We start from the raw sequence: 14,469 nt of genomic DNA, 5'->3' as shown, positions 1-14,469 counted from the left end.
AGGTCTAACAGAAATATTTTGATTCTACATCTGAGTGAAATCCTCCATTAAATCTGGGTCTAAATATGTGTATTAAAATGCTGGGAAAACAAATTTTAACATCGGAAACAGAATCTAGGAATGAAATTCAAACATTTACTTGATAAAACTGCAGCAATTCCTTGTATTAACACTGTTCAAGTTATCAAGTTTTATTACTGTTTAAGTCAACTCAGAATATCTTCCACTCACAGAAAAGCATTGAACAAGATAACAGAAACTCCATGTTACAAGTAGAGATTGTTTGAGGAAGCATGAGAATGGGCATAAAACATGCCTATTATGGCATGCAATAACTTCAGTTAGTACTCTTCTGTAAGGTGCACATAGCCACTGTTTTACTGCCTTATGCTTCTTTTTGAAAATTACCAAATTTTTCTCTTTTATTTCAGTTTAAATATTACATATGTGAAGTTTGGCTGAGGTGTAATTGACTTAAAATTATACAACCTTTATGGTAAAGATCTGTCGGAATTCAAGTCCATTTAGCTCTCGGGATATAATAGGTAGCTAAAGGTTCCACTGTATATAAAACCATTACTTGCTCCTTGTTTAAAAATAGATGCTGACCAGCTTGAGATACATGAGTTATTCATTTTTGAGTATCTGATGGCTTACTTTATCTTAAAGCATCACTGCAGGGTAACACCTGCCTTCCCTCCAGCAAAATCTAACCCAAATTAGGGAATATATTAGTGATTCACAAAATAAAGTTTAAATAGCAATTTACTAAATCCAAGGTATGTAAGACCTGTTCAGAGGAAACTAGGATGAATTACTGCAAAATTAAGACTCCCTAAGTTTTGCCAACTAGTTAAAAATAGACTCCATTAAGCAGAAGCCTGCCTTAACAGGCTAAGATTCTGGTACACATTTTAGTAGAATAGGAAATAATTGAAAGATAGTAGTTCTAATGTGACCTTTAGAAAATAATTCCTGTCCTGAGTGTTTTCTTTTCCAATATTTCTTCTGTTACAGAAGAATGTGACTGCCAAATTGAGTCTGTACAAGTTTCCTTTACATCCAATGCAAGTAAATAAGCACTTCAATGTCCCATACAACTGGTGTGAACATTTTAATTTTGTACACATGACAAGATTTTACACCAAGCAGTCAGTTAAATAGTACAAATTTACATTGTGAGGAATGTTTAAAAAATGCAACTTAAAAAAATTCTGCCCAAACCCTAAGCCTCCCCCCAACATTTTACAGTGAAAAAACAAATTCAGTTCACATTCCTGCTTCATCCAAAACACAGGATAGTATTTGAGAGTGCATTTTACAATTCATCTTTTCCCTCTGTAGACTCCTGCAAGAAACAAAGTATAGATTAAATTAAATCTTATAGATGTCAGAATCCCCAATAAGTCACTTTTACATGTTTCAACTTTCCATTTTTTATTTTGTACAGCATGGTTTAAAAATGGCAACTATATCCTGCCTGTTCTCACTGTGGCTTCTTCATCAGACAGGAATTTTATAGCTTCCACATTTTGAGGAAAGGAGGATGACAGAGATCCAGCAAGTGCAAGTTTATTATGACACTGTTAAAGAGCCTAGACCAGTGATGGCGAACCTTTCAGAGACCGAGTGCCCAAACTGCAACTCAAATCCCACTTATGCATCACCGGATGCCGGATGGGTGTGGCCCGCCGGGTGGATGTGGCCCGCCGGATGTGGCTACAGTGGTCATGGCAGATAGGTGGGTGTGGCCAGCTCAATGTTGCTCCTGGGGAGGGATGCCTGTAGGGGCCGGGCAGAGTTGGGGGACATTCAGGGGGTCTCTGGTGGGTGGGGCGGTGGGCAGGAGGCTCATCCTGCAGGGTGAGGCAGGGTGGGGGTGCCATTGTCGCAGGCAAGACAAGGTAGGAACCAGGGCGGCTGCTACCTGACACCATCAGCCCCCCCCCCCCCCCCACAGAGGCCAGCAAGTGCATGGATGCTGGGATGCATCCGGCCACGTAGGACCTCAGTGAGTTAGTGGGCGGCTGGTTACCATCTCCGGGGTATGGCGCATGTGCCCACAGAGAGGGTTCTGAGTGCCACCTCTATGCGTGCCATAGGTTCACCACCACTGGGCTAGACATACTTGGTTCTAAAATCAAGTGAAAAACACAAGGCCCAGAATGGTAGTGCTGGTGGTAAATACTATAATGCTTATATCCCAAACTTCTGTCAACTGAGACAAATTATACTGATAGAAAGGATAGTACCTTATACACCTGTTATCTTCCCTCCTCCCCCCCCGCCCCAGTTCTTCCTAACCATACTGACCGTTTTCTCTGTTTCACTATCTTCAATATCTTCATCAGCTTCAATTTCCTCTTCTGGTTCTACTTCTTCATCAGCTTCCTCTGGTTCTTCAGGCTCATCTTCCACCTTTCAGAAATATTTAACAAGCTTTATATACCATTATATTTGATTATGTGACACACACACACACACACACACACACACACACACACAGGACTATGAAACCCTGATCAATTCAAAGTATGTTTTAGATATCACTACATAATAGGGTCATTGTTTCAAATATATTTCCCAGTGCCTTCAATAATGGCAGAGCATAATTTCCACTGCTAAGCAAGGCAGTTAAATTGTGTCTGATTTTGCCACCTTCTTTTGCCATGGTTAAATAATGACTAGTTAAGTGCATCACACTATTAAATGAATCTGGCTTTCCAACTTTGCTTGTAAGAAACAGCCTGGGATGCTACAATCATTGTAAATACATGATGATTGCCAGGACCTAATTTTGATCATGTGACTGGGGATGTTGCAACAGTCATAAGTGTGGGGATCAGCCGTGAGTCACTTTTTTTAGTGTTGGTATGATTTGAATGGTCACCAAATAAATAGTTGTAAGTTGAGGACTAATGCTGGAAAAATTCTTTAAAAATTATGGAGATATTCAGAGAAGTGCCTGCCTTGAAAGTAGCTCATGCACACTCAAACATCAGGTGTTGGCCACAGGAAATGTTTGTTTTGTATTGTTGTAAAATGTTTTATAAAAGTTGACACACTTCAATTCCATGGAAGTCCTGTATTGTAAATGCATTGTAAATTAGCCAATTTGATGTACCTTGCTTGAAAAGGTTTTGCTCTATGATGCACTGTTTTGCCCAGTTAAAGGTTCCAGACAGAAATGTTAGTATCACAGAATGTGCAGTGTCATAACTTTAAAAGATTGCTGAATGAGTGTACTTGAAATGCTGATTTTTTTATAAGCCAAATGTGCTGATGTAATTCCAGCACAGTTGAATGGGGTCTTCAAATACAGGGTAGTCCTCGACTTACAATCATTCAATAACTATTCAAAGTTACGTCACTGAAAAAAGTGACTTATGACCAGCTCTCACACCTATGACCATTGGAGTACGTGATCAAACTTTTTATGCTGGCAACCAGCATGTATTTTCAATAGTTGCAGTGTCCTGGGGTTCTGGGATTATCATTTGCAGCCTTTCTAGGGAGCTTTCATCAAGCAAAAGTCAAAGGTGGAGGCCAGATGTTTAACAACTGCATGACTCACTTAACTGTAGTGATTTGCTTAACAACCATGGTAAAAAAATCATAAAATGGGGCACACCTCACTTAACCTCCTTGATTAGCAAAGGAAATTTTGTTTAATTGTAATCTTTAGTCAAGGACTACCTGTAAAAGAGAATAGGAATGATAAGTAGACAATATTTTGAATCAGAAGTGTTAACCTAGAAGAAGAAAATGGTGTCAAGAATTATTCTGGCACGTTCAACTCAAAATGTAAGTCATGAGTCTACCTCCTGCATGTATTACAGCCGGGGCCCCCAACCTATGGACTGTAGCCCATTGCCAGGCTGTGGGCTACTGGCCACCGGGCTGCGGGCCACGCTGGCCAGTGTGCGCACTTCTCCACTTGTGCTAGAGCCCGCAGACCCGTTTGCGCATGTTTGTGGGGCTAGCAGTGCTGGTGGATAGTGCATGTGAACACATGCAAATGGGGCCGCTTGCGCACACGGGGTTACACAGCCCATTTGCACATGCATGTGGCGCTAGTAGAGGTGGCAGCTACCGCCTATGCAAATGGGGCCGCTAATGCCATGCAGGTTGTGCGGCCTGTTTGCACTTGTGTGCAGCAATAGCAGCTAGCACTGCGCAAACGGGGCTGCTAGCACCATGCAGCTGCGCACGGCCCTGTTCGCACATGCAAATTTCCCACCCGCTCCCTTTCCCTCCGGGCCACCAGTATGAACAGGATGGTGACTTCTGTATTATAGTATTTGATCTTTACTAACCTTTTCCTCTGGGTCAATGTTCAAACTTAGGCGAAGCATTCGTTCTATCCTTTCTCCATATTCCTTTGTATCTGGGAGCAGATAACCTGATCTTAGGGTAGCAGTTTCAAACAGAACCACAGCAAGATCTGCAACTATTTGATCATCTTCATTTTCCTGACAAAAAAAAGAACAAACATAGGATACTATAGAAATTGTTTAGAAATTTCAAGTTTGAGACTCATCAAGTCTCATAGACTGCAAGAGTTGAATTATTTTTTGCATTTCTTGTCCAAAATTTTAGAAGTACACAACTGCATTAGATTCATCTGTACCTTTAAACATTCTTACCTGAACACGCCTGAGCATGTCTTTTATGAGAGGATGTTTAGGATTAATTTCAAATATCTTCTTTTGGCTTGCATAGTAACTAAAGAGAGAAGATGACAATTTTAAGGGTAATTAGATACACCTACTATTGTGTTACAAGTTCTAGAAATAAACCAATCTCACTTAATGCTATTATACTAAACTAACAAAAGAACCTTGGTCTGACAAATCAATAAGTGAAATGAATACAGAATTGCAGTTTATAGAAAGACAAAAGGTTTGGTGCATTTCCATGTCAATTTAGCCATTAAATGAGACCACCCATAGATTAAGCATACAAATGTTCACATTACATCATTTACAGACACAGATAATATAATTCCCAGTTTTTTCCTAGGAGAATTTTTAGCACAAATTGGAGGAAGGGGACAGGAAGAAACATTACTTGTTGAAATATAAAAAGTTGGGAATCCTCACTGATCTATCTACATGCACTTAAACAGCATGGATTATCCACTTTGCAAACTTTTGTTAACTAAGACATAAGTGGCCAACTTCCTATACTGTACTAAGTCAAACCAAACAAATTACATTAGGATCCAAATGAGGCCCAGAAATAACTGTATAAATTATGCATTACTTGGTAGCGATATCTTTCCCAGTCTGGTAAGCCTGAGCCTTCATGATTCTTTCCATGTTGCCAGACCATCCGTATTGACTAGCTACAAGAGCACATGGTGATTGGGTTAATCGCTGAGATAATACTGCTTTTTCAATCTAAACAGGAAGAAAAAGTAGTATAAGTACAAATATAGCACAGAAGACATTTTTGAAAGAATACTAAATAAATTCTAAAATACATACTTTATCCTTTAAAGCTTTGTCTTTCATCCAAGTTAATAGGGGTTCATACTCTTTTTCTAAAGCCTCATGAGCTTCCTTTGACTTTTCACTTTCATCAAACTTTACTCCTTCCTTAGCAACATTCTGAAACCTTTTGTTGTCAAACTCTGGGAGAGCCTGAATGCAATATTCATCCACTGGTTCTGTCAAATATATAACTTCATAGCCCTTCTTTAGAAGCCGTTCCACAAAAGGTGAAGATTCAGCCTGTAAGATAAATTCAAAATATTAGTATGACATAATCCTGTAAATTTTTAGACGGAAACAAATAATGCATTTACCATTGCAAATCATATTTATGGAACAAGATACCACCATTTTTATAAACAAACTTAATTGCTATATTTCTATTTTTATAGCTTCAAAAGAATGAATTGGAAATAGTTAGCTAGAAAATTACTTTTTACCTCTTTTCTACTTGAACCAGCCATGAAATAGATTTTGTCTTGCTTCTCTTTCATTCTTTCTACATACTGATCTAGACTAGTAGTGTTGCTTTCATGGTTAGAAGACTGGAAACGAAGAAGTTTAGCTAGACGAGTCCGATTTGAATGATCTTCAATCACTCCAAGTTTGATATTTGTGCCAAATTCTTTCCAGAATGTGTCATTGTATTTTTCTTCAGCAATCTTTTTGATCATATCTAGTGTCTTCCGAACAAGTTTCTTTCTGATTACCTAGTAATTCAGAAAAAAAATATGTAAGATTAATCTTTTATCCCAGTTTAAATGAACACCATTTTACAATCTGTGCAACTTCTAGATGTACTGATTTCAATTCACGGTATATCCAAATGAGCGGAGAATTTTAGGAATTGAAATCAACTTATCTGAAATTGCTTCCCTTTGGTGGGAAATATTTGCAGGTGAATCTGAGAAAACTAAAACCATGCAAGTTTCTATGTCATAATGTGAGTTCCTATGTATACTCATCCTCCTGTAACAGGTGCCTTTAATATCTTTACTGTGCCCAGCAACCAGAATAATCGACATTCCCATGGCTATTACAGCATGAATGGGAAGATATTATACAAATGACACAACTCATGTACAGTTTTCAGATAATGTTACATTTATTGAATTAATATGCTGCTTGTCTCACAATTGAGTGACTCAATTTAACTATGCCACTTGTATTGATCATGATTTTCCATTTTGGTATCAAAGCTGTTATGAATACTGCTGCACACTCTTCTGAAACTAGTTAACTGTGAATAAGATTATTCTCATCTTGTTCTTTAGCACGACAAATTTATATATGAGGACATCCAGTTTGGCCTAGTGGTTAAAACATCAGTCCAGAAACCGAGTTCTAATCCTGCCCTGAACATAGAAGCCAGCTAGCTAGATGAGCCAGTCATTCTCTCTCAGCCCAACCCATCCTCAGAGTCATTGTCGTGGGGTAATAGGATAAAGGAGTATTATGTTTGTCGCCTTGAGTTATTTATAGATAAAATCCATTCTAGTACATGGTCTTTTACCATTGGTATGCTTTAACCCACATATGGAGTAACTGAATCTATAAGCAAGGACTTGATGCTAATGGGGCTTGAAAGATTTCATTACCATCCTTGCCAAGTTAAGTAGGAAGTAGAGAATATAAAAACAGGCCTAGATATTGTCCTGAAGACTAATTAGAAGCTATAGTAGTAATTGACATACCTTTAGTAGTTTGTGCTGCTGGAGGGTTTCACGAGATACATTTAAAGGAAGATCATCTGAATCTACCTAAATTTAGAAAAGGAACATTTATAGAGGTTTAGCAAAAAATTAAAATGATACGTTTCTTAAATGGTTAGTGCAATTATCCCTGAAAATACTTACAACACCCTTGACAAAGTTAAGATACTTGGGCATCATATCATGGAAGTCATCTGTGATGAATACTCTACGGACATACAACTGCAAAACAAAATTTTAACCAATTACTTTTGTAAGACTATATCTGCAATTTCTCTTGCTTTTAAAAAAGTTGGATCTTATTTTTACCTTTATAAAGTCACTTTTTTTGGATCCATATTCATCAAATAAGCCACGTGGAGCAGTATTGGGAATAAATAAGATGGACTTGAATGTCACTTCTCCTTCAGCAGTAAAGTGAATATAAGTCATTGGCTCATCAGTTTCCTGCAAAAAAAGCCAAATCCTAAAATCCTCACTTCCACAAAGGTTGAAAATAAATGTATTACAAATGTAAGAAGTGGATATTTTACTCATTCCAGCAAAAAAATGCAATGTATGGAGAGAAATGTTTGTTCTTGTTCCACATATGAACAATACATTAGGACAGGACACAGCATGCTGCTTTAAAAAAAAAAAGCTCAGAACAGAATGGTTCACATTGCTCCATTCCCCCCCCCCTTACTTGATACCAAGAATTTTGACAGACATGATCCTAAATCAGTCCCAAGTTATAAAGGTAAACCCACCTTAGAAAATGATTTGTAGAAAGCTTTGTATTCATCCTCTTCCACTTCTTTAGATGGCCTCTGCCAAATTGGTTTTATGTCATTCATAAGCTCCCAATCCCAGACTGTTTTCTGAACCTACAAGCATTTCCAAATTCATTAATTTACTCTGATAAAATGAAACTATCAGTTTTCACAAACTGATTTGATAAAAATCTAAAAAAGCTGTTAATTAATTTGATTAATTTTAAATGTTAGAAATCTTACCGGTTTAGTTTTGGGTTTTTTCTCTTCCTCTTCTTCCTCCACAGCAGCTTCATCATCTGTCTCATCTTTATCTTTTACTTCTTCATCTTCAAGAGGCTCTTCTACAGTCTCAGTCTACAGAAATATTGCATATTAATTCAAGTAATTTTTCAAACATGTTCTCATAAGCAATTACGATACATAACTAAGTGATGAATGTAAACTTCATTTGTCTGAAATAGTATAGGGTTTTCTGCTTAAGCAGAGGCGGTCGAACCAAAAGACCTTCAAGGTCCCTTCCAACTCTATTATTCTGTTCTGTTCTAAACTTATTATGTACTTTAAGCATAGTCACAAACACTGAAGAGATATTCCATGTCAATTCATTGTTTAAGATCGATATATGTTTTTATGTAGTTTTTATATAGTATTTGCTAATCTAACAATGCTATGCCTTCAGTAAATTATAATTTTTGCACTGGTAACTGACTGACATTGCTGCAAAATGCAACTAAAAGTAACAGGCAGGAATATGACTTTGAGTTCCAATCTATTCATATTTTAGATCATGAAAATTTTTTACAAACTTCTGAGATTTCATTTACTTAACTATAGTCCTATAGTTTTTTTTCCTATCAGAGGTGCCTGATTCGTTTTTCCTTGTGCCTTCATAAGTTTCATCTCTGAAAACTGATTTTCATGACTAATATATCTTCCACTTTAAATATTATGCCAATTAGCAGTATTACAAAATATGTACCTTGCTACTCCATACATAAATTGGAAAGTTAATGAACTGGGAATACTTCGTGACCAGGTTTTTAACTGTATCTAGTTCAAGATAATCTGAAGCTTCTTCTTTTAAAACAAGGCTACAAAAAAATAAAACAAACAAACAAAAAAAGCAATTCAGTGCTGTATTAACTCAAAACCATTTTGGAAATTGAACTATTAACCTTACAAACAAGTTACTAAAAGAAAAGTGCAACAATGCAAATTATATTTTACACAGAACTGATAAGTTCTACTGCTAAAATATTTCAAACAAAGAGAGCTCTGACATTTCATATACTGTCTGTTCCTTTTTATCAAAACAAGTTTCATTTGGCGAGGGTACTAACTTCTTTTGTGATACTTTGATATAGGTAACAATGATACGTTTGCTGTATCTAATGAGGATATAATATTGAACACCAAGAAGTTTCACCATCAGGGAAGGTGTGTGTGTGTTTTAAATGCTAACCTATTTTTGGTCACAATCAAATCCTTCCTTCCCATGGAAGATAATGAAGTACAGAAATGCACTAAACTACAAGAAATGGTAGTTAAATTCAAAGCCTCCAATACAGAAATCTGGTCTTTATCACTAAATCTCTCTACCATGTATTAACCTAACAACTGAGACTTTATGTACACTCTGTCAGAAACACCTTGTATCTCTTATGTTAAAAAAATCATTTCTTTCAAAGATTAGTATTTGTCTAGTCAAACATACGCAAATATAAAATATAAAATTACTTTATAAAATCTGATTCCATCATGTATAAAAAAATAGCATCCACCAAAGAAAATAGCAATGTAATACCACTGTAGTATACTACATAAAATAAAATTGGAACTGTGGTACTAGACATAACTGTAGTAGATACAGCTAAAAATATCACCCTAGTTGAGGGATCTTTAATACCAATTTTAAGTATTACACAGCACTGAAACTTCTGTTAGAAATTTTCTGCATCTTTCTCTGCAGAAATACATTTCATTTAATAAAAACCAAATATGTATTTTCATTAATAAAAATATTAATAAAAGTTGTAAAACTTACGTTACAGTAGTGCCTCGTCCCAAGGTATTACCCCGAGGATCTTCAATTACAGAGAACTCATTTGAGTCAGATTCCCAGATCTGTTGACTGTCGTTATTATGCTTTGAGGTAACAATAACCTTATCTGCCACAAGGAAGGCAGAATAGAAGCCAACACCAAACTGACCAATCAATTCAGAGGTTGACTGGTTTTCTTCCTGCATTTCAGTTATTTTATTTAGAAATTCACTTGTACCAGATTTAGCAATGGTACCCAAATTTTTTATTAGCTCATCTTTTGTCATGCCAATTCCAGTGTCTATAACATGAAGCATATTCTTCTCTTTATCACACTGTAAAACAAAAATAATTAGTTGGATACGAATTTCACATGCCACCAATAGACATCAATTTTAACAATAAAATATACGAACACCAGGAAGTTATAAAACTATAAAAAGTTTTAATAAAACCAGAATAAAACCAAGCTTTTGCTGGCATCTGCCAGCATCATCAGGGTAGTCTCCAGTCGATGGGAGAAGCTATTTATAAATGTGGCGTTCTTTGCGCCCAGCTTCTTGACCTCGTCATGGGTCCCAGCCATGCATATATATATTTTACATACATACATATATATAAAATTTGGATTGCTAACAAAGAATTAAGGGAGAATGGAATAGCTATTTCGAGTTTCTTAACTCTCTTCAGCCAGACTTACCCTTCTGAGATTCGAGCCAGGGCTGTGTACATGTTAGGCAGCTGTATTAACCTCTAGGCCATAGGCTCTTTCTCACTTTGTCAGCTGTATCAGGGAGGAAAGTTCATATATATATATGAACTGTATCAGTTCATATATATATGAACTGTAATGATAGTCCTGTCCTAAAGAAGCTGTTAATACAGAATAATCCAAAGAAAAAAAGAGTCTATTAAATGAATCTGATGCAACAGTATCTTCTCATCTATCCTTTTCTGCAGACAATCCCTTCTAAAATGTGAAAGGCACACTTGAATCTCTGCATTAACTCCTCCAAATCATACGAAAGATGTTTTTAAAATAGAAAATGAAATAATTTAAAGAAATATTAAGGAAAATCATTAGCATCTTACCTTAATTTTTATTGTGAGTTCCTCATTATCAGAAAGAGCAGTTTCATCAGTCAATGACATCAACCGTATTTTGTCTAGAGCATCAGATGCATTTGAAATCAATTCCCTAAGGAAAATCTGTAAGAAATTTTAAAGTAGGCAGATATAAGCACAGAAACATTTGTATCAAAACTTTTAGATAGGTATATTAAGGCTTACCTCTTTATTTTTATAGAGCGAATTGATAATAAGTTTCATCATCCTGTTTACTTCAGCCTGGAAGGCAAACCTTTCTGATTTTTCCCTAAGCTGTTTTATTTGTGATGCATTTAAACCATCCAATTGAATAGATTCCTCTTCCCTGCAGAGAACAAAGATCCATTCATGTATTATTAATTTTTTATTTTTAAGTAATCCTGGAAAATAAGAATTTATTCTAGACTTATATGTATGCTTTTGCTGCAACTCCAGGTGAAGCCAAACACTAGTCTGCAGAAGAATTCCCCTGCTGCATGCAAAGTTTGCCTTTTCTTAAACTAAAACCCCCTCCCCTTTTTTCTCTCTAATATTTTACACATTCTACATACTACATTTCAACCTTCTGGGTAACTATGATAATATACCTACTATAAACTACTGTAGCAGGACAGAGTATTTTGTTTCACATTTAATTTCCATGCCACTATTTAAGCAATTGCATTATGTCTATCAGTAAGTTATAATAAATCTGCACTTTCTTAATAACTGTAAATTCATCAAGATAGTGCAACCAGTAGAAAAAGTACATAATCCTTCTTGATGAATTGGTCAAATTAATGAGAAACAGATATTTATCTTTCATTTATCAAGAAGAAACATTTGCTTTCCTGGAGATGCTATATAAATGATCTAAGTATCAAAATTCTTGCTAAGAATTTGGTTGCATATCCCTCATATAATTAGTTCTCTAAGCACAAAAGCAAACTATTCTGATATCAAAAGTATTATATGCCGATCTGTGATATTATATAAAGATAAAACCATATCAATTTTCAGCATAGCATCAATTTCAGCTATATATCTTATCCTTTTCTTGCAGCTTGAAAAATCTAAAAGACTTCCATTTCATTTTTCAAACCAATTCTATAGTGCACTTTGGATGCAATTATATAATCATTAGGTTTTCATGCAAGCTTTCCTATATTAAACATACTTCAGGGGGCAATCTTTTCAAAAAAGATTGTTAAAAGATTTAACATAATAGTAACAAAATGTTTACAAGTTCTATGACTTTAAGAACAATTACAATCCAGTTTTCCAAGCCCAAAATAAAACTGGCAAATGTTCTCCTACAAGATTTCACCAGCATTAGAATCTTAATATAAGTCATCAATATCCCACTAGATCAAAGTGTTAGATCTCAATGGCAGGCATCCTTATTTAGAGGTGTGTCTCATTTTAATCAGTGAGCAGGCATGTGTTTGAAATATGAATTACAAAGCCTGGTTAAGCAGACATTTTAAAAAGCAAACCTCTGAACAACTTCATCATCTGTCCGAGATCCTTCTCTGCTTTTACCCAAGTCATCTTCGACAGTGCCATCCACATCAGGTTCCTCAGCCTGGGCAGATGCTGCAAAAATAATTTGGATAAGTTAGCTCCACAACACCAAAGTAAAACTGCTAATCTATGCATGCAGACAGCATGGAGGATCTCAAATGCTTGAACAAAAAATTGCGAAAAAAGAAATGGTGCAGTTCACTTTTCCCATCAGAAAGCAGCTGAAAATTAGAATGGGGAGCCAGCAGTGCCATTTATAGAGTCATAGACACAGGGTTCATGCCCATTCTATTCAAAATCATATTTCATAGCAGACATCATGGTGAGACAACGAAAAAAAAAATGTGAAAATGCCTGGAAAGATTAGTACGCTTTCAAACTCTTGCCAATAAGCAAGTAGACTTTAAACAGTACTCCCAGGAGAGAAGCTAAAGTCATCAACCTTCGCAGCTCAATAAAGGATGGGGAAGCGTGAATTACGCATCATGTGCCAAATTGGACCTAAACAAATCCAGCCGGCGTAAATCATAAATCCGACACCAGCGTCCCTTTCTGGGACCATTTGCGTAAACTCCCTCTTTAATCTCCGGCCAGACTCCCACAGAGGGAAAGCGGCCTTGCTGGGCTAGTAAAGTTAGAGCACTTTGATGTTCAAACCTGTTCAACCCGTTACGTTCAAAAGATTTTCACTAAAGTTCAAAGGATTTTCATTAATGTTCTTCCACGAACAAGCCTTTCCCAAGTTAGTAGTACGCCTCTCGGTGCCTCCACTTTCTTCCCTACCCCACACCTGCGCCTTCTGGACGCCCCTTTAAAACTCTGCACCCCACAAACCGGGGACCATTTCTCAGAAGGGCGACTCCACTTGAGCTATCACAAATCCACAAATCTCCTTGGGACGAAGAGGCGCCTCAGTTTTACAATCGCCCCCCGCCATTTTAAGTTCCTTGCCCCAGAGGGAAAGAGCCGCACGAAGGGAAAATACCCAACCTCCTCCCTCGGCGACCGAGGCAGTCACGCCAAAAGCCGTATAAGGGCGGCAGGAGAACCAGCTTGAGGTAAAAAGTTGAAGGAGGAATTTTCTTTTCCTTCCGCCACGCAGGGAATATTCCAGAAACCGCCCGCCACGCGCACTCACCAGCCAGCAGAAGGAGGCATAAAAGGCCAAGTCCCCACAGTTGCTTCATCTCAAGGGTGCCCGAGACGGCGAGAGATACAGCTTCGTACCGGCCTTCTGTGTGCCTCCAAGGGCAATTGATAAAGAGAAACCACTACCCTCCCCTCTCTCGTGGGAGGACCTGCACGGGTTTTAACAGTTGAGGCACTAACCAAGGCCAGCCCGACCCCCAAGCTTATCACTACCACACGCAGGGGGCGGGGGGAAAAGCCTCCCGGCCGCGCCAATCGGAGCGCACCACGCCAAACCCAGAGCCAATAGCAAGAAAGGAGGGGGAAGGTGGAGATATCTTTCTGCCAATCATTGTCTTCCAGGTGAAGTTTCCCCGCGCCAAAGCGTGGCTGGGCTCCATTGGTTGTTGCTATGCTCAATGGCCAACCACGGTTAAAGGCGGGAGTAGCAGGCCTTACTTTGACTGTTTTCCATTCATTTTTCAAACTCTATCTCTTGGACTATATTGCGAACAGCATTTGATATTAAGTGTGAGACTGTTCCTCATTTAAAGAAAAATAAGATATGCATGTTTCACTTCTCCCAGAACTTTCCAGAGAGTTAGCAAAAAAACAACCCCGTTTCCATAACGACGTTAATTTCCGTTTTTTTTATACCCTATGACAAATGGAAGCGAAGAAAGTATAGAGTAGGCAGAAATTAGCAAAAACATTTTTATTTCATGCAT

At 37.3% G+C, this 14,469-nt stretch overlaps 1 protein-coding gene across 1 annotated transcript; it reads right to left on the bottom strand.

The window, feature by feature from the left end:
• Positions 1-1,099: 1,099 nt before the first annotated feature.
• HSP90B1 (heat shock protein 90 beta family member 1) lies at positions 1,100-13,959 on the bottom strand. Its single transcript, XM_039338194.1, has 18 exons — positions 13,752-13,959; positions 12,586-12,685; positions 11,294-11,435; positions 11,096-11,212; positions 10,007-10,338; positions 8,942-9,053; positions 8,203-8,316; positions 7,957-8,073; positions 7,517-7,654; positions 7,352-7,429; positions 7,190-7,255; positions 5,936-6,205; positions 5,490-5,735; positions 5,266-5,402; positions 4,647-4,725; positions 4,317-4,472; positions 2,314-2,418; positions 1,100-1,348 (listed from the first exon to the last, which is right to left on the bottom strand). Exons 1-18 carry the CDS (start codon positions 13,798-13,800, stop codon positions 1,319-1,321), a joined length of 2,388 nt encoding a protein of 795 aa, XP_039194128.1. The 5' UTR covers positions 13,801-13,959; the 3' UTR covers positions 1,100-1,318.
• Between the last annotated feature and the right edge of the window lie 510 nt (positions 13,960-14,469).

The sequence above is a fragment of the Crotalus tigris genome, unplaced genomic scaffold (genome assembly GCF_016545835.1).
Source record: "Crotalus tigris isolate CLP2741 ecotype Arizona unplaced genomic scaffold, ASM1654583v1 scf7180000017694.5664430, whole genome shotgun sequence".
Taxonomy (NCBI): domain Eukaryota; kingdom Metazoa; phylum Chordata; class Lepidosauria; order Squamata; family Viperidae; genus Crotalus; species Crotalus tigris.
This window is presented reverse-complemented; position numbering and strand designations above follow the sequence as displayed.